Below are 19,726 nucleotides of genomic sequence, written 5' to 3'. Positions count from 1 at the left end.
CTGGCAGCTGTATCCGCGGCATCCAGTGCACACTTAATGGATGCATTTGTGAGGAGCTGGCCCTCCCTGATGAGGATCTCTGCACCTTCTTTGTATTGGTCAGGGAGATGTTGGAGTAGTTGTTCTAATGTGTCGTAGTGTGCTCGATCGTAGCGAGCGAGGAGCGCCTGAGTATTGGCAATACGCCATATGTTAGCCGCCTGTGCGGCAACCCGTTTGCCGGAGGTCTCTAGCACCTTGGACTCTTTGTCCGGGGGAGGAGCATCACCTGTTGTTTGCGAGTGTGCCCTCTTGCGAGCATTCGCAACTACAATTGAATCCAAAGGTAACTGGCCTCTAATGTAGGTGGGGTCTCCAGGCGCCGATCTGTATTTTTTGTCGATCCTGGGGTTTATTACTCTTGCCCTGGTGGGTTCCTTGAAGATGTCCTTTGCTGGTTTGAGGACACCCTTCAACATAGGTAGAGTTTTAATGTTCCTTTCTGAGGATGCGAAAGTGTCCATGAGAAAGTCGTCCTCTACGGTGTCAGAGTGAAGTTGCACCCCATGATTGGCCGCAGCATGTTCAATTAAGGCGTTAAACGCGGCAGTGTCCTCTGTGGGAGATGTTTTTGCTCCATAGAGTTGCGGGTCCTGTGCATCTATAGGTGCACCGGAGTCGACAGGGTCATCCCAAGCTTGATCAGGGTCCTGTTGGCCTTGAGGGTCCATTTCTCCGGGGTAGGGGACGTGGTCACCCATGTAGTCCTCCAAAACATCTGTGTCAGAGTGTGTGGGAGAGAAGGACAGTGGATCCTGGTAGGGGGAATGGAGAGGTTCGTAAAGAACCGGTTCCGAAACCACTGGTAGCTTTCTTTTAAGTGGGATCCGGAAGGAGTCCAAAGCTGGCTCTGAAGTTATTCTCCTTTTGTGGAGCAGCACCCTGCCGGTGTCGGCGTCGATGATATGTGACGGAGACGTCTCCGCAGGAGAACATTCGGCAGGCGTGATCGTGGTCTGGGTGACCCGTGTCCTGATTTGGAACATTTTCGGGGCCGTGGATGGCGGCAGGCCAAAAGTAATGGTGGCCGGTGCCGAAGAGGCTGTTGGAGCTTTTATTGGCTCGGAGCCCGATGTGTCCTGGAGGACTGTTTTGTGTTTGGTGCCGTGCGCAGCAACGGGCCGCACCTGGAGCGCCATCGATTTCTTTGGGCCGACCGGTTCCGTAGAAGCGGGCGTGGACTTTTTCGGCGCCGGTGAATCATCGAGTCGAGGGGCGGTAATGGCCGTCGACGTCTTTGATGAGTGTGCCTTTGGTGGTGCTGTCGAAGCGGTGTGAGACGCAGCAGGCAGTTTGACCTTTGGGGTCGGAGTCGATTGCGTCGGTGCCGGGAGCCGAGTAGGTTTGGTGGCACCGAAGGTCTTCTTCCGTATGTCGACGCCGACGGATGCAAGCTCGGCACCGAAGTCTCGTTTGGTGCGCTCGGTGCCGATGGGTTTTGCTGGCGTCGAAGGTGTGGTGGGCCTCGATCCGACCAGCGTTACTTTCGGTTTCGGTTGAACCAATACAGCTTTCGGTTTCGGTTTCGAAGAAGGGAAACCAGCCGGTTTGGGCATTAATGGCTGCCGCTGAATGTCCGAGGCCAGGCCAGAGGGCGGGGCCGAAGAACTGCGGGATAGGTCTTGGGTAAGGCCCGAAGGCGATCCCTCGACCGGAGCCATAGACTGGCGCACTGGGATGTCCTCAGTCTGTACGGGTAGGCCTTGCTCGTCATCGGAGCTACTCTCTTCGGCCCCTAAGGCCTCATTGTAGTCTCCTACCTCGGTGTCGTCTTCGTCTCTGCGAAAGAGGCTTTCTTCAACGTCTTCCGAGCCGGAGTCGTGTTCGGAAACGGGGCTGGAGGGTAGGTTCTCCACGTCTTCGACATCTTCGGTCTCAGCGCTGAAGATGTCGGCCGGGGCCGGTGCCGCTTGCTGCGCTTCGAGTCTCGCTGCTCGTCGATTCCGGAGAGTCTTCTTGGATCGGAATCGGGCACAGGCCATACATGTAGATTCGTCGTGATCCGGTGAAAGGCATTTGTTGCACACCGGATGGACGTCGATGTGGGGATATTTCGCATTACATACCGGACACCGCTTGAATGGTGTCCTCGATTACATCGTCGATGACTGGTCGATGGTCGGGTAGGAAGCGAAAAAGTTGGTTCTGGAAGATAGTAAACTAACAAGATACTATCGCTACCGATCGGGAACAGTACCGACGCGAACTAAAGGCCTTTTGGCCTCGAAAAAGTTTTTCCTAACTTGAGACAAGATAAGCACATCCGAACCCAATGGCGGAAAAAAACAATCCGAGGATGGAGAGGGTGCCCATGCGCACTGTAGTCCAGGGGAGGAGTCACCTATCCCAGGATACTTCGAAGACTCTTCCAGGACAACAACGTGCAATCATCCGGACCCAACACTAGGCGGCGATCTATGCACAGATATGAATTCAGCAGCCCACATGCCTCGAACCAAAGAAGGCAGTCAGTAGGTCAAACAGGGTGAGTATGGCTAAATGGCCCTTGGCCTGCATTCTCTTAGCCCTGAGCTGAGACCCACTTGACAACTAGGCAGGCCCCACAAGCACGGATCCCGCCACAATCCAGCAAAGAGGAAGCCCAAAAATATAACCCAGCTCAGTCAGCATCACCAGGGGGAGAGACTCCCCACAGTCCATGTGTTTACTTTAAACTAGGGGAAAATATTCTCCTTGTTCAGTCCTTTAATCTGCATGTCAATATGACTGTAATGCAAGGTATAAAATCATCCCAATGAACACCTTGCCTTATTTGCTGCTGGGTATTGAACTATGGTATCTGTTGTCTTTGTTCCAAAAGCCAATGCCAACAGTGAAACAGCAGGGCTTGCAGAAAGGAAAGGATGTGCAGGAGGACATGAGGCTTCCAATCTGAACTTCCACAGACTTTTTCTGACTCCCACCTGAATAGTTAAGTTCTCTAAAAAGAACTAATGGCAGATGCTGGTTCACCCCAAAGGAGATCTTATGCACATGTTATTTAAGTGTCCGCCTACCCTGGAGCTTTTTGGCATATGGTTTGGTCAAAACTCAAAAAGATTTTTCAGATCCGTTGTCCTTTCTCCCCTGTGTTACTATTCTTGGGAAGTTTGATGTTAACGATCCACATATTCACAATAATAGGTTGCTGGATCTCTTGTTGGCTTTAGCTTTTCAACAAATTACGGTTAACTGGAAAAGTTCTTCTAATATTTCTTATCAATCTTGGTGATCTATTATAGATAAGATACTGCTTTTGCTTCTGTCTTCTTTCCAAAAATGAATAGAAAATTGTTTTGGTTATCATTAACAGTGTCACAAATGTCTCACACACTAACTGCATATATTCAGAAAACTTCAACCGCCACGAATTAACATATTCTCTGCTATTGTCCTTATTTATAATTACTGGCTAATTCAATTGAATGATAACTGCATTTACTCCCTGTCTCAATTTCCCATTCGATCTTCAGCAGTTTATTGCAGAATTTCTTTCTTATCCCCCTATCCTTTCACTCCCCTTCCTCCAGCATTTTGGAAAATGTTAAATGAGAATTGTTCATTGTTACTCCCTACTATATTTGCGCCAAATGCCAGAAACCTATGAATTATCCTGGATAACAACCTCGACATGATGCTGCAAGTCAGCTCTTCCTGCTTCCACATTCTGGCATGCTCTGCAAGATATTCAAACGGCTACCCCTGAACACCAGATGCGCCATCACGCACGCCCTCATCACTAGCAAATTAGACTATGGCAACACACTCTATGCCGGGATCTTCAACCACTTCCTACATCTCCCCCAGACCATCTAAAACTCTGCAGCGAGACTCATCTTTGGCCTCCCACTAAGTACCCACATCTCACCCCACCTCAGAGAGCTCCACTGGCTACCCATCCACAAACACAACCAATTCAACTTCCCATCCACGCATGCAAAGCACTACACAACATCGGACCCACATACCTGAACAACGGCCTGCACTCCCACCAACCCACCAGACTCCTGTTACACTCTCACTCACACACTGCCCTCACATCCACAAGAGCAGAACAGGAGGTCAAGTATTCTCCTACATCGCACCCAAGACCTGGAACGACCTGACCTCCCCCAACACATCAGGACCTCCTCCTCCTCACTTCATGAATTTAGCAAGAAGCCAAAGACCTGGCTCTTCGACTAATTTCTGCAGGGCTTGGCACCCAACACCTTAGTCCCACGCCTACTTTAGCGTCTGGATACCCTTGTGGGTGATAACAGAACATATGAATTCTTCTTACCTAGAAAACATGGTCAATGATTATTCTGATAACAAAGACAAGGTGGTCTCTCTTTTTGATGTACCAATTTATTTTAATTCATGGAGTTAGGAACAGGCAGCACTGGATTAAGTCAAAGAAAAATACTGAATTTGAAGATTTTAGGAACGTTTTGAGCCATCAATGGGCAGCCGTCAGGATAAAGTTAATTTCTAACTTATTATCGATTGACTCAGTCAGGACTCTTCCCCTGCAGGTCTTCAAAAAGGTTCATAACCAAGTTTGTGCAGGCTGCACGGTTATTGATGTTTGTTCTACTTGGAAGCAATTTGTTGCACTGAGCACTACTTCTCTTTTTTTACTATACTCTGCAATGGACTTTCCTTCAATCTTAATGGGTGGTCATACAGTAAGATCCATAAGTACCTGAGCCTCTTGCATGTTTAGCCTTGGATGTGTATTTTATCTGTGTAGTCGTACTGATGCTAGTGTGGCCATGTAATTTGGAGGCGACCAATAACATTACACTATGCAATTTGAAATCTTGTATATCTAGGGACACAAAGAAAAATCACAAGTGAGGTAGCATAAGCCATTGGGTAAAGAACAGCTCAACATAATATGTATTTTTAATAAGTGCTAGACTATAACCCTGTTTGCTAAGTTTGTCACTATGTAGCATGGCAAGTCAGTGTCAGTAGCATGGTGTAGCTGTCAGGCATGAGTGTTCCTAAAGAGATACAAATAGAAGATCCAAAGAATTAACAAGTAGGAGATCTGAGGCTTCTGAATCATGTGTACATTTAAGAGCATTGCAAACACAACAAGATGATGGACTGAGTGCTAAAACTTTTCAACCACTCACCCCCAGTCAAGAGATCTGGGTTTAATGCATTGTTCTTTTGCTCACTATGCCACCCTGTTTTACCCATCCATATGCAAATCAGTCTTGACCCTGCTCCTCATGAGAACAGTCCAGCCCGAACTGCCAGGCCAGGTCCTCCCTGGACCGAAAACAAGTACCCTTGGATCGGTTTCGGGGTATCGCCCCTCATCAGCCAGACTTGCTTGAATCCAGTGGCACAGTGAGCAAGGGATCCACATCTGGGCATACCCTTGGCCACTAGTGTGAACATAGCAAACATAACAAGATGATGCATGGAGTGCTAAAACTTTTCAGCCACTCATCCCCAGTCAAGACCTCTGGGTTTAATCTATTGTCCTTTTGCTCACTATGCCACCTCAGTTTGGACCCAGCCATATGCAAATCAGTCTTGACCCTGCTCCTCATGGGAACGGTGTATCCCGAGCTGCCAGGTCCTCCCTGGACTGGAAACAAACATCCTGGGACCAGTTTTCGAGTATCGCCCTTCATAAGCCAGGCTAGCTTAATTTTAGTGGCAAAGCATGCAAGGGACCCACGCCCGGGCATACCCCTGGCCACTAGTGTGAACAAGATGATGGACAGAGTGCTGCAACTTTTCAACCACTCACCCTCAGCCAACAGATCTGGGTTTAGTCCATTATTCTACTGCTCACTATGCCACCCCAGTTTGGACCCAGTCATACCCAAAATGCCAGGCCAGGTCCTCCCTTGACTGGAAACAAGTATCCTGCCACTGGTTTTGGGGTGTCACTCCTCATCAGCCAGGCTAGCTTGAATCCAGTGGCACAGCGAGCAAGGATGCTTGTTTCTGCTCCAGGGAGGACCTGGCTTGCCAATTCAGGCTAGACTGTTCACATGAGAAGCTGGGTCAAGCCTGATTTGCAGATGGCTGGGTCTAAACTGGGGTGGCATAGTGAGCAAAAGAATGATGGTATTTAACCCATATCACTTGACTGGGGCTGAATGTTTGATTTGTACCAAATGCCGGCCATCATTAGTGTGTTTTACATTTGAAGAGCAAGCAGTTCATATGTAAAATGGGGGGGGGGACATGCAGGAGTAGGAGTGGTGGAGGAGAGAATAAAGAAGTGAAAGAGATAATGTATATGAACACTCTACCATTGTATCATAGCTGCAGTGAGATGACATTCCGTATAAAAAGATTGAGGGTGTGAATAAGAAAAAATAAGATGACCGTTGCTATGATTTGGTATGATCTACGAGTTACATATCCCATTGAAAGGCTCATGAGATGTGATGAGGATGTGCTTTGAATTAGATCATGTGAGCGAATATCTTGCAATAATTTGAAATTTAAAGGCAGATTTTCTATCCTATGATGCTGGACAATAGGAACAGGGAACAATTTGGAGAGGTTACAGACTGTTGGAAAGATGGTTAATCATAGGTTAGAAGCATATAGTAAGAAGAAGAGAGGAAAACGTTAAGTTATAAAGCACCCACTCAGAGTAGGCATGTCAGAAGTTAAGATAGAAAATGTATTAACATTTCCTGATGAAAACAGGATGTGGGTTGTAAGTCAATCACTTTTATTGGAGATCCAAAGGACCATACAGGATTTATTATGAAAGTATAGGACGGCAGTTCTAGATTAGCAAAAAAGGTTGGTGTGTAAACTGCAGGCCCTAAAGATGATGCCAAGCAGCATAATCTGATAAAGTTATCAGATCAGGTAAATGATACATTTAGGGTCATAGAGCATGTTCAGGCAAAAGCATGCAAAGCTGCCAGCAGTAACCTGTACTGAATTATTTTTATTTAAAGCATTCTCTACAAAACTGCTGAGTTCATTTCAACGTACAATCACAAGTTAAGGCAAAGCCTTTAAAGATGACGAGCAGTGAACGTGTACTATAACAGCAGCAATCTGTAGTACAATGGAAGATATCGGGCTATATGAGGTCAGCAGGGAGAGAGGCTTACATGAAAACCCGCAGCTAAAAGTTTAGAGATTTGCAGCTACTTGTTCTGTGGGAAATAAGGCGCCTAAATGTAATAGAACAACAGGGAGGGAGAGTGATGTTTGGACTAAGAGACTGTGGGGCATTAGTGGTTTAGATGAAAGAGAAGTGGCAAGGGCATAAGATCATAGCTTTTCTAAGCTACACCTTTATCTCAAAATGGAGGAGGAGAGCAATAGAAGAGGCACATCCAGAGGAGGAACACAACCATGGCTTATAAGAAGCACGTGGTAGCATCCTCTAGATTGAGCAACAGTAGATGCCTAGTTGAATAGAGAGGGTGGATGTCTTGGCACAGCATGGACCACAGCAATTGGACAATACTCCAGGGGCCCAGAGCTCCTTGGGCCACTGAATAGTGGGATACCTGTGAGTAGAGCAAAATTGCCAGCTTTGACAGGTGAAGAGAAGAGTCTGCAGGGATTTTGTCGTCAGAGGGATGAGGTTGGTGGTGATCAGGTTGTAAGGGCCTGGTCCAGAAGGTAGCAAGCCAGACACCAAAAAAGCAGCGTGGTCTCTACTTCGGGGAACTCACAAATCAGCAGAGACTGCACGTTGTGGCAAATATCCAGTGGCTCTGCAGCACTGATAGCATCAAGCAGATTCCTACAGTGATGGACAAACACAAAAGGGATATTTTTGAGGGCTTGGCACTGACACTTTCAGTGGTCAAGCAAAGGACTCTCAGCTGCAAGGTAGCTCATGGCAAGATATCCTCACAAGCGGCAGACCAATCCTCCTGTATCAAATAACATATAGGGAGCAGAAGCGAAACCCAGCAGTCCAGTAAGGGCAACTGATGAAGGGGTGGCTGCAACACTGAAGCCAATAATGAGAGCGCCTGGAACAGTTAGTAAGTTAATGAAGAAGCACAAACAGGAGCCAACAGTGCACCAACTTGTGAGGAACCAATCGGTCTGCACGTATACCGGTAAGAGGTGAGATTCCGGACTAATGAGAGGTGAGGTGAGTGGGGAGCAGTCAGAGGTTGGAAAAGCCTCTGAAATAATCAAACTTCGGAAGATTTAGGAGCTGGGAGAGCAGAAAGTAAAGGGGAATGTGAAAAGAAAGTAATAGGCCTGAACTGCAGATGTTACAAGGGACTGAGCTAAAAGGCACCCATATAAGAATAGCTAATACAATAAACTGAATGAAAAAGGTGTTCACTTATTAAATAGTGCTAAAACAACTGTCCAAAAAGTCTCAGAGTCCAAACGTTGTCTCAGTGAGGCCTCTCTGAATTGTCACAGACCATTGCCAGTGTATAGACTGGGCTCCAAAAAATGTAAGATTGCCTGTTGCCACTCAACTCCGCAGTACTAAGACAACTTCGCTTTATTGATCAGACACAAAGCTTGGATTAACAGCCACCAAGCAATACATTCTTGGCCAGTCCAAATCCCCCATACTACGAGGGTAACTAACTTTGAGGTAACTGCACGGTTTACGAGTTCAGAGGTGTTGCTCTGTAATAAGACATTTCGGAAATGCTTTTCAGAGCCGTCTGGTTCTTTACTTCAGATTTCTTTCAACCCTCCTGTCTTTAATTCCATTCCACCTCCAGATTCTCGCATTGGTACCCCACTCGCGAGTTCCTGTTTCATTGCTCAAGGGCACTATCAGCAAGCCTGGAGATCGACCCTTATGTCCAGGCCTTGATATTGTCTTTCCAAGTTTCTAGTTATTGCATAGAAGATGCCTAGAGACTGCGCTTGAAGGGACCAGTTTGGATGATCAAACTTCAGGTACAAGCTGGTGTTTCGGCAAATGAAAAACGACAACACTCTGAGCAATGTACGCAGAAGCAGCCAAAACCGCGCAATGACATTCTTGGGACATGAGAGCAATATCGCACATTAGCACAGGTGAATACAGAGTGCAATGATGGATCTGAGGTGGACAAAAACCCAAAGTACTGGTAATACAACGCCATCCAAACAATTGCTTACTGACGGTTCCAAAGGAGGCACCAACAACCACTTCATCTAACCATAGGCGCTGGGAGTAGAGGTGCTGGAGTTGCTGCAGCACGCCTAAAATAACCATGCTGAGGTTCAGAAGGTGAATGAGCAATAAAGTTGCATTTTTTTTTATCTTCTCTCATTTCTTGTGCTTTCAAAGACATTGGTCAAATGTCAGGTTATGCCATTCTGGCAAATTTGTGCTTATACTTTTAATATGGAGATTGGCGTTTACGTTTCTTTATCAAATGGAGAGGATTTTGTAAACTGAATTATAGGGCAAACTTGCTGGGGTCCTGGGAGTGTGAAAGGATACACTGTAGGATGCTGTTTTTTCACCCACACAAAACAAAATGCAAATATATATATAAATAAATTGTACAAATATTTCAAAATATATCAGCAAATTGAAAAAGCACAAATGAAGCACAATTTTTGTAATTCTGAAGTCTGATGAAAACAAAGATTTTCAAAGTAAAAAGACAAATCAAGACACTTTACCTGGATGATGTGCAAATGTTAAAAATTCGCTGAAACCCAATCTCCACACATTTTGTTTTGGTTACTAAATAGTTTTATCAATACAATTGTATGTCAATGTAAACTTAGTGTCCATTTTAATGGAAAATATGCTCTCTGTAAATGACAGTGTGCTACCGCACCATGCCTTAGTAATATATGTGTGACAGTGTGCTCTAAAATGCACCAGTGGCTAGATACCTCACCCATACTTACTTCTGTGACAGTTGGATTTTTCACAATCCCTATGACCTGAGTGATGTAACATTGATGGCTGCACCTCACTCTGAAAATTGTCCCAGCAGCACTGCCTCTAACATTTCTTCCCCTTTTTCAAAATCGGCATGATGACAGCTGGGTCCACAGAATAGTGAGAGGTCCTTGATAATGCACGAGTCACGCAACTTTACATGCCTTGCTTGGCCTGTGATTGGAGAGTAAATAGTTTGCCCTCTTTTGATCTCTATTAGCATGCAATGCACTATATTGTTCAGAAATCATGCACGAAAAAGAACTCTGAAGCAATCATATTCCAGAATCCCTCTCCAAGGGCCTCATGTAGGTAGCATACCAGTTACCACTTCTAAAATACCGAACGATACCGAATCGGTATTTTAGAAGTGGTAACTCGTATGTAGGTAATGAGTCGGTATTTTTTACCGATTCGTTACAAGTCGGTAATTACCGATTCGGTAATGAGGCATACCTTCCCATTGATGGGAAGGTATGCCTCATTACCGAATCGGTAAATACCGATTCGGTAATGGGGGGAACACATGAAAGGGTGGCAGGGTGTCACATTGACACCCTGTTGCACCCCTGATTCGGCCATGTGTGCACATGTGGCACACATACATGCCCTAAGGGCATGTATGTATGCCACATTGCACACTGCTACGCGCGTAAAAATGCCTAAACACATACATTACTTATTTACCACCAACTATAAGTTGGTGGTAAATACCGACTCTAAAACACACCCACACACTCCCCCTACATCTCGATTTTGGTTTCGGAATTTACCGAATCGGTAAAATTACCGATTCGGAATAGTTACCGATTCGGTAACATTACCGATTCGGTATTATTACCGAATCGGTAATTTTACCGATTCGGTAAATTCCGAAACCAAAAATTGTCCCCCTACATACCAGTAGCCAAAATACCGGTCGGTAACGGTATAATTACCGAAAATCGGCCGTTACCGACCGGTATTTGGCTACCTACATGAGGCCCTAAGAGCGATAAACAGATTGTCAAGCTTACTTTTTTAGTTTAGTCGGACAGAGAGCTAAGGAATGAATTAGAGAAGTCGTCTGTTAAGGATTATATTCAATTTAGGGGAATTAGTGCTACTATGTTGCATTTAGATCTCCCTTTAATTCAGTGGGAAAGGTCCCTTTTAGCTTCTTTAGGGCTGGGACTGTTCAGCAATTACTAAGCTTTCCTCTTGGGCCTGCAATGTTTAGTAGCAGCATGCGGGTTTGCCCGTGTGATGATGCGTCTCTCCAGTTCCTACTACATTTAATGGGTTTTTTGTAAGTATTTTAGGATGTATTTTGAAAACGCTTTTTATGACATTTAGTATTCAAACAGTGCAGAATTTTGTTGCTTTATTTACAACCTGGAGATAACGCTGAGGTGTGCTTTAGAGATAGTTCCTTTTTGAAGGCGGCAGTTAGAGCATGTACATCTATGGAATTATAACTGGCTTTTAGTTTTGTGTTTTAATGTTCTATATCGATTTAATCAGAGGGGCCCTTAGAAGCTTTTCATATTAGATTTGCAGGTTATTGGTGGGGTCTGTTGTCTTTTGGGTAGCTGTTAACTATCACATGTATTCCGCAATCTCTAAAACTGTACATTGTGTGTGCATTTTATCATGCTCCCTGGAACATTATTATAGTGTTTTATGTATAATGTATTTTGTGAATGCACTTTTAAGATTTTTTTTAACATCGAATAAAGAAAAGTCTTCAAACAAACAAACTCTGAAGCAAAGGTGAGTCCTGCCTCCGATTTTTATTTTCCACCATGTGAAATGCTTTATAATAAATGTCAGGCGCCCACAATTGAAGGTAAAATCAATTGCACAGACTGAAGCCCTCAGCCATGGTCTTCCTCTGCTGCCGCCACTGGGTTAGGCGGGGATAAGCCGTATAATTTTGCAGGAAGCAGCCAGTGGAATCCTTCAGCAAAGAGAGCTTGGCAGTCTATCGTCAATACAAGCTAATGAGACGGCGGGAGCGCGCAGGCGGAACCAGGCTTCAAAACATCACGAAAGGGAATCCAGCTGTGCTTGGATAGTTTCGAGCTATTAAAAAACATAAAGACAAGATTACAGAAGAAAGGGTTCGAACACGCAAACCAGAGAGAGAGAGATGCATCTTCAGCAATTTATATTAAAACCTTTAATGTAGCTATTACTAAAAAAAGCAAGAATAGCAAATATTTTTGTAAGTAATTATTGGAGCTCGTTTGGTTCGATGCAGATGTGAGGAGGCCGCCTGTGCCATAGGGGTCTAGACGGCTTCCCTGCATCCTCATAGGCCGATAGGACGCCTGTATCCCAAGTGATAACAAAAAGAAGCACAAAAAAACATAGTCAAAGTCAATAGCCTTGGCTTTTGTAAAGTGAAACAGTGTACACACTAGGGCCGGACTGGCCATACCATGCATTAGTCGTTTCCCCGAGAGGCTGGAAGGGTGGGGGCCAGTTTTGCAGTGGTGGAGGCCGATTTTATTACTGGGCGCCGGTTTTGCAGCAGTGCTGCAATATCGGCCTCCAGTAACAAAAGCAGCAAGCAAGCGTTTCCAGCCTCCCGTGGCCAACCAGTGCTTCACCAAGGGCTGGTACGAGAAAATTGCCAGGGATGCTTTGGGTTCCCAGTCTGGCCCTGGTACACACCAGCACATAGAACAGTTATGCAGTAAGACGGCAACAATGTATGGTTTCTTAATACACACAGCTGGTACAATATGCAAAGAAAATGCACAGCATTAACAATGGTTGAGGAAGTTTCCACGTATCAGAGTAGGTACAGTAATCTCAGAGTACGCACGGAATGGGAAGTAGCAGGGCAAGCTTCCAGCACACAAGGAACAGGACAACGTCCTTCAGAAAGCGGACAGATGCAGTGTAGGTAGTCTTTGGGGCTGCAGATGGGCGTGCAGGCAGTCAGGAGATAAACGGGCTGCCCTGGAAAGACTCTCACTTGGCACGGTGCCATGCCCTGCTGCATGCTCTGTACAGACCCTAGCAGAAGTAGGGGTAAAACTGAGCACTCAGCTGGAAGCTGTGCAGAGATAGGGATGAGGGCAGAGGCTGAGTTAGGAAGAGCCAGATATAGTGTTGGGGGGGTGTTGGTACCAGAGAGTGAGAGAGCAAGGACAGAGTCCCTGTGCAGACTCAAGGGTTGGAGGCAATAGGGCCTGCACAGAGACAGTGGCATTTCACTATCCCCTTCCCTGACAATAAGGCCAATTTGGTGCTTGCTGTCGACCATGGGTACTCACAAAATATTTCCTGGGGGCCGAAAAGTTTGGTCTTTGGTGTGACCGTGGGTCGCACTGATGCCAGCAGGGTGGTTGTGGGGGAGGGACGTAAAGTGTGTGTAGGTGAAGCAACGCATGTACATCTAGTGGCTGAATTGAATTGCACAATTTAGAACCAGAAAACCTGGGATGAACCCGAACTTTCCCAATTGACCAAATGGTGTCATCCTGGGGAAATATTTAATTTAAATTTCACTTCTTTTTCTTCATTATCACATATAAGAGGACCGCGAAATACATGACTTCAGGATGTAATGACTTCAGGACGCTTGTTGTACAAAATCTTCTCCTGTGTTTGCACTTAATTACTAATGACATTGTTTTCAGGGTTGAGAGGGGAAGCATGAACGTTTTTAAATTCATATTTGAAAACTATAACTTTTTAAAAAAAAACACTTCTCATTGCACTGCTATAATCTGATTTACTAAGGTGAACGGGTTCTGTAAGTTAATGAAATACACATTATGATTTTGAAGAGACATATATTTTTACATGCATGCTGTCTTTAAAAATGAAGGTGTTCCTAAAGTTAAGGTGTGAGGTACATCATAGTTTTAACTGCAATTAACTTTTAAATAAATGCTTTCTGTTGATTAATTTATTTTTCATGCTAGTGCTGAGTCGAGTAAACAGCATTCTAGTGCTACTCTTGCCAAGAGGGCGCATGTAAATGTCAGGAGGGCCACATGCGGCCCCGTGTAGTACTTTGAGCATCACTGCTGTAGACATTTGACACCCCGTGGCCTCTAGATAACAACGATATTGCTTTCCATAAGAATCAACTCTAGAAAGAAGGCGAGCGTGGATGGGGGGAAGGTGGGCCAGATCAATGGGGGCGGGGTATGTCAATTACGAGGCTGAGCAACGGTTCCTGGAATGGTGATCCCTTTAAATTACACAGGATACATTTGTGTTTTTTTGAGTGGTGAAAAGGTGTCATAAACCATTACTAAAAACTAGGCCTGGGCGGTAAATTCCGTTCCGCTCGTGGAATTTGTGTAATTTCGCATTCCGCGAAGAACGCGGAATTGCCCAAAATTCTGCGTTCCATGGCTTCGCGGAATTTTTTGCTTGTTTGCGTTCTCAAAATGCGTGTTCGCGAGATTTTTCCCCCGAGCACGCAAACAGCGTTCGCGAACAGAAAAAAAAAGCATAGCGAACAAGTAATTCTGCATGTTCGCAGAATTTCTGCGTGCTTGCGGAGATTTTTTACCGTTTCGCGGAGCTTTACGTAGCGCGACTACGCAAATACCGCCCACCACTACTAAAAACGCAAGCAGGTCACATGAACGGAGTTCCTGTTACAGAAAGGTACTATAGAGCACATATACCCTTACAGAAGCAGCAAGCAAAACTATACGTTTCATGCAATCGGTCAGTTTGGTTGCCAAACCCACAACTCACAAAACAATTGCAAAAGTTCAATAGGTCTCGCCTGAGCCAGCACATGCGCTGCTCTGGCGTGACATTTAGTGAGTGGGCTTTCAAAAGTCCGACCGGGTGGCATAGAGCGTGCAGTTACGCGAACAATGACGAGCAGAGGCGCTGTCTGGCTTTCCTCTCTCGTCATGGTGCGGGCACATCGCACACCACTCACCAGCCTGCTTTCACTTTTGCCATCGCGCGAGCGAACCACTCGCGTCCTTTTTTTTCTTTTAGCGCGCGCGCACACAACTCCCGGGCTTGTTTTTTTAACTTTCACTTTTTTGTCACACAATGATTGTGGTGGCTCCCAGGGTCCTTCTCCCCACCGCCACTTCACCTGCAGCCCTAGCGCTTCTCATCATAGCATGGCGGCATGCAGGGCTTCCTTTTTCTATTCGCCCAATCTGCTTTTGGAGGAACTGGTTTGCTCTGGGTCATCCCGTCTCAGATTCTGCGGGTGCTGTACACCCTGCTCGGTGCATGCTACTTCAGGAGACTCCAGTAAACCCTCGAGGCTTGGTGTTCTCTACCCGACATTTAAAGACACAGCGGGAGCAGAGGAATGATAGCAGAGGGCCCTCCGTGCTTTAAGGCCTTCGACTCTCGATGCTCCTCCCACAGTGGTGGCCTGTGGGGGGTGGAGCTTTAGAAGGCACAATGAATCTTGGGCATATGCCAGAGGTAAGAAGCATCTGTCTCTGGGAACCTTCGGTTTCACCGCCCCATGCTAAAATCCATGATAGCCTATTGCCCCCTCAAGCTCTTCGGACACTGGAGACCCCACCTCCACCACCAGCACTATCTGGGACTGACTAGCAGAGTATCGGCCTATGATGGGGCTGATTTCTCATTGATTCCTGGTCCCCTGGGACACCACCCCTGCTTTCTGGTTTGTGGGGTGACCAGCCTTATATGCACAGCTTCACCAGACTTGCCAATGGAATGGGCCCTTTGGCAATATACACAGTAGGTGCCTGCTGGCCCTTACCTTGCTATCCATTGCTTCACAGGTGACCCAGACTTTCCACAACAGAAAGGGGCTAGGACCTGGGAACTTCTTTGGACCAGATCTCCTCTGACTAGCTGCCCCACCACTACAAGTGCACACTGTAGATATCACTGTGCGAGTTAGTACTCAGGTGCATTAGCTATCTCCCATTCTTCCTTCCCATGTTGGTCACAAAGGCCACCATGTCCAGGGGGGCATCCCACACGCCTGCCAAATCTGATGCCATGGCCAAAAATAATATAGCAACAAAGCTCACTGTCATGAGAACCAAATTGTCCACTTTTGACACCACCATCACATCTGTGGCATCTAATATCAAATCCTGCAGACTGACCTCTTGCAAATGCACCTGTGTCTCAGCTCCACGGATAAGAAGGTGCATGAATTTGATAGACTATACTGTCCAAAGTCAGACTAGGGGGTTCATATCCAGAGACTAAAAAGTAAAGTATCAGACTTGGAAGCCTGTGTCCTTGGAGCCCTTGGAGTTCCAGCAGGCACACAAACTATGAGCAAACTCAGCACGCTCCCCTAGTCCCCCTAGAGTCATCATAGTTTATCTCCTACACCACCAACATACCAGGGCTATACTACAGGCGGCCAAAAAGAATGGGGTACCATTTCATTATAACGGAGCTACGATTCATGTCACATCAGATTTTTCACATGAGGCGGCGGTCAAAAGAAAAAATCTGCTGGCACTTCATCCCCGCCTACAAGACGCCGGGATCAAATTCGGCCTCCTTGACCCGTTTCTCTGCCCCCCACCCTCCCCATGCTGCTGTTTATTCGGTGGCTCGTCTTTACAAGGTGCCAGTCAGTCATTCTCTTGTAATGCTCCTCCCTTTCTATTATCAATTTTTTTTTTTTAATTTCAAATCATTTTTATTGAAGTGATAATGACAATACAGTAACTCTTCCGTACAAAAAAAGTTCAGATTAGTCTATGTCCAACAAATACAGAAACAGAAAATAAATAGCAAAGACAAATGATATAAAGAAAATCCACTCCAGCTTGCATCATCAATATACAGGTACATCTATATATATATACAATGCTCAATGTGCGGGCGCGGCGCCCCTGGGTTCAAGAAGTTAATCACGACTTAACTCCCAGCCAACCCCGATCAGAGGGACCCAACCACAGTATACATCTCAGGGTGGCTCGTAATGAAAGGAGGATGCGTCCAATGATTTCCAAAGCCTTCTATTGGAAGGGCTCCAAGTAGAAGCTTGCAGAGCCGGATTATTAGAACCTCTCAGGAAAGATAACCACTCCTGCCAGATTTTGAAGCTCACCTCACTCGCATTTTTCCATTTGCAAAGAACCACTTTACATGCCATTGTTAACATTAAGTCCAAAAGCTGACGATCTTGGTCTGTTGTTATTTGTGGGTCCAGCACCCCCAGAATAACGTATACAAAGTCCTGTACAGGCCTGACCTTGAATACGTGATAAATGCAGTCAAATATCTTCCCCCAGTAATCCCCTAATGAAGGACAGGTAAATAGCATATGTGCAAGATCACCAGAGCCTGATTGACAGTTCCAACACACAGGAGACTCCCTTAATTTACATTTGAAAAGCTTGTCAGGCGTCCAAAATGCCCTGTTGAGGAGCATGTATTTCGTTTGGAATAGGATGGGTGAGACTTTGTGTGTGAGGGCCAACTTATGGATCACATCCCAGTCAAAAGTTATGCCTGTTAGATTTGGCTCAGCCTCCCATATTGATTCCACCCTTTTGTGTTTTGTCGTGGGTAAAGGCAATAACAGTTTATACACCCTCGACACGAAGTGGCCAGCGTACACAAGACGTGGGATATGAAGTATTAACCATGGAGTATAAGGAGAGAAATTACGCGCTGTCAGCATCGCTTTAATTTTTAGGAAGTCATAAAAATCCATCGGGGTAAGATCATACCTCTGTTGCAAGGTCGAGAACGGCAGTGGAGCCTTATCATCATATAAGCCCTTCACCAAATTAATGCCCTTCTTGGACCAAGACTCCCAGATTAGTCTACTACCATTATATTTGAGATGGGCATTTATCCACAAGGACATAAACGATGACCTAGCGAATGTCAACTTTGTTTTATGTGTTTGGTCGAGTCTAAGCAAAGCCCGTCTAGTATTCAGCATGATATATTTGGAGTGTGGCAGATGTGACAGGTCCATCGTGAGAAGGGCCTCCAAAGGCGCGTGATCTACTAGCGCCTCCTCAATATTAACCCATAGTGGTGTATAAGCAGGGGATTTTATCAACCACTGAGCACCCTGTTTGCACAGAAACGCTGTCTGATAGCTCCTGAAGGAGGGGAGACCCAGGCCACCTTTATCTTTTGCTAATTGCAGCTTCTTCAGTGAGACTCTGGCTTTCTTGCCCTGCCACAGAAAATTACCAAACAGCTCATCCACCTTGGTAACAAAAGCATTCGAGAACGTCATAGGAAGCATGCTGGCCAGATAGTTGACCAACGGAGTCGACATCATTTTGAGCGTTTCCGCTCTGCCCCACCAGGAGAGAAACTTTGGAGACCAACCCTCCAGTAATGTAGATATCTTTTTGAGGGTCAAGTCTTCATTTACTCTCAGCGTAGAGATCAAATCTTTATCAAAGTCTAGCCCCAGATATTTAAAACACCGAGGCTGCCATGTAAGACCGGAGTCCCCGATAATCCCTTTATCCCCAACATTATTCAGAAGTTTGACCTCCGTTTTGTCTTTATTGAGTTTATACCCAGAGACTCTGGAAAAGTCCTCAATATCAGTCATGAGTGCAGGTATGGCCTCATCCGCTCTTTCTGACACAATAAGCACATCGTCCGCGTAAGCAGTTAATTTAACAGTACAGTCTCCAAACGGTACACCAGCTATCTTGGGATCATTCCTTATATGATATAAGAACGGTTCAATTGCCAACAAGAACAACGAGGGAGACAGGGGACATCCTTGTCGCGTACCTTGCTTCAATTATCAATTTTAATCTCTATTCAGCTGATTCAATAGCACTATACTTTAGCAGCGTGACAAGTTAAACACCCTCTTCTGAGGCAAATGCATACATTACACCAACGACATGCCTCTCTACCTCCCACCTCTACTCACATTTCCCTCCTTCATCTCTCCCTCTTCCTCTCTTGTTGTAAGTTAACTCTCTTTACCTGACCAGAGACTAAATCGGTGCCCTTCTCTCTAACTTACTTCTCTACATACCACACTCTGTGACTAGCTGTCACTTCTCTATACCACCCAATACATTTCTTTCTCTGTCGCACCTTTCTGTCCCATGTCTCATTCCTTTACCTAAACACTCCCTTTTTAGCTGTCTATTTATACATGGTAAAATACCTACCACACTATTGCTCTACCTTTAAACTCGCTCTGTACGTCACACCTCTCTTTCAATGAACCTCAGTGCCCCACAGCACTTACCTCTCATGACCTCAACTTGCCACCTCTCTCCGATCCTACCTCTAGATCTCTGCCCCTCTCTTCTCCTCAAGTGCCCCTCTCTCTCGCTCTCTCTCTCTCTCTCTACTTTCTCTTCTTTCTGCATCTTGCTATTCTGTTTGCATCTCATCCCCCTTCATTTCTCTTCCATTTACTTCACCTCCCTCTTAATTTCATTTCTCTTTATATTACCCTTTCTATCATTTTTGACCTCTATACCTTACCTTTCTCTACCTCTTGCATGCCTCTTTCTACCTCACCATTCTCTCTTTCATTTCTCTCTCTGCCTCACAACTCACTGCCTCATCTCTCTCTTCCCCACTTCTCATACACTAGCTAGCCTCTCAATTTACCTCACCTATTGGCCTTCTATGTCTCTTTTTTTATTGATGTCCTCTTTCCCTCACCTTTCCCATTATTTTATTTATTTTTCTCTACAATGTTCTATCTACCTCTTCCACTCCATCTATCACTCCCTTTGCTTTCATCTCTCTTTCTATCTCCTTCACTGTTTCCGTTCACTCTCTCTGCTTCCAATGTCTCACTCGTTTAATACATCTGTCTAACCGCTGTCTCTCTCTATTTCACCATTCTCTACTTCTCCCTCGCCTTTCCTCTGTATTAGCCTCATCTCT

The 19,726-nt window shown here is 45.6% G+C and overlaps 1 protein-coding gene across 1 annotated transcript in view; it reads right to left on the bottom strand.

The window, feature by feature from the left end:
* Positions 1–11,651: 11,651 nt before the first annotated feature.
* Positions 11,652–19,726, bottom strand: part of COMMD10 (COMM domain containing 10) — an 836,536-nt gene continuing 828,461 nt past the window's right edge. The window contains exon 7 of the mRNA XM_085632645.1: positions 11,652–11,962. Within this exon, the coding sequence (XP_085488771.1) occupies positions 11,924–11,962 (39 nt within the window). The 3' untranslated portion in view covers positions 11,652–11,923. The remainder of the gene's footprint in view (positions 11,963–19,726) is intronic.

The sequence above is a fragment of the Triturus cristatus genome, chromosome 2_1, assembly GCF_964204655.1.
Source record: "Triturus cristatus chromosome 2_1, aTriCri1.1, whole genome shotgun sequence".
Classification (NCBI taxonomy): Eukaryota; Metazoa; Chordata; class Amphibia; order Caudata; family Salamandridae; genus Triturus; species Triturus cristatus.
Note: the sequence above shows the minus strand (reverse complement) of the source record. Positions and strands in the feature narration are given on the sequence as shown.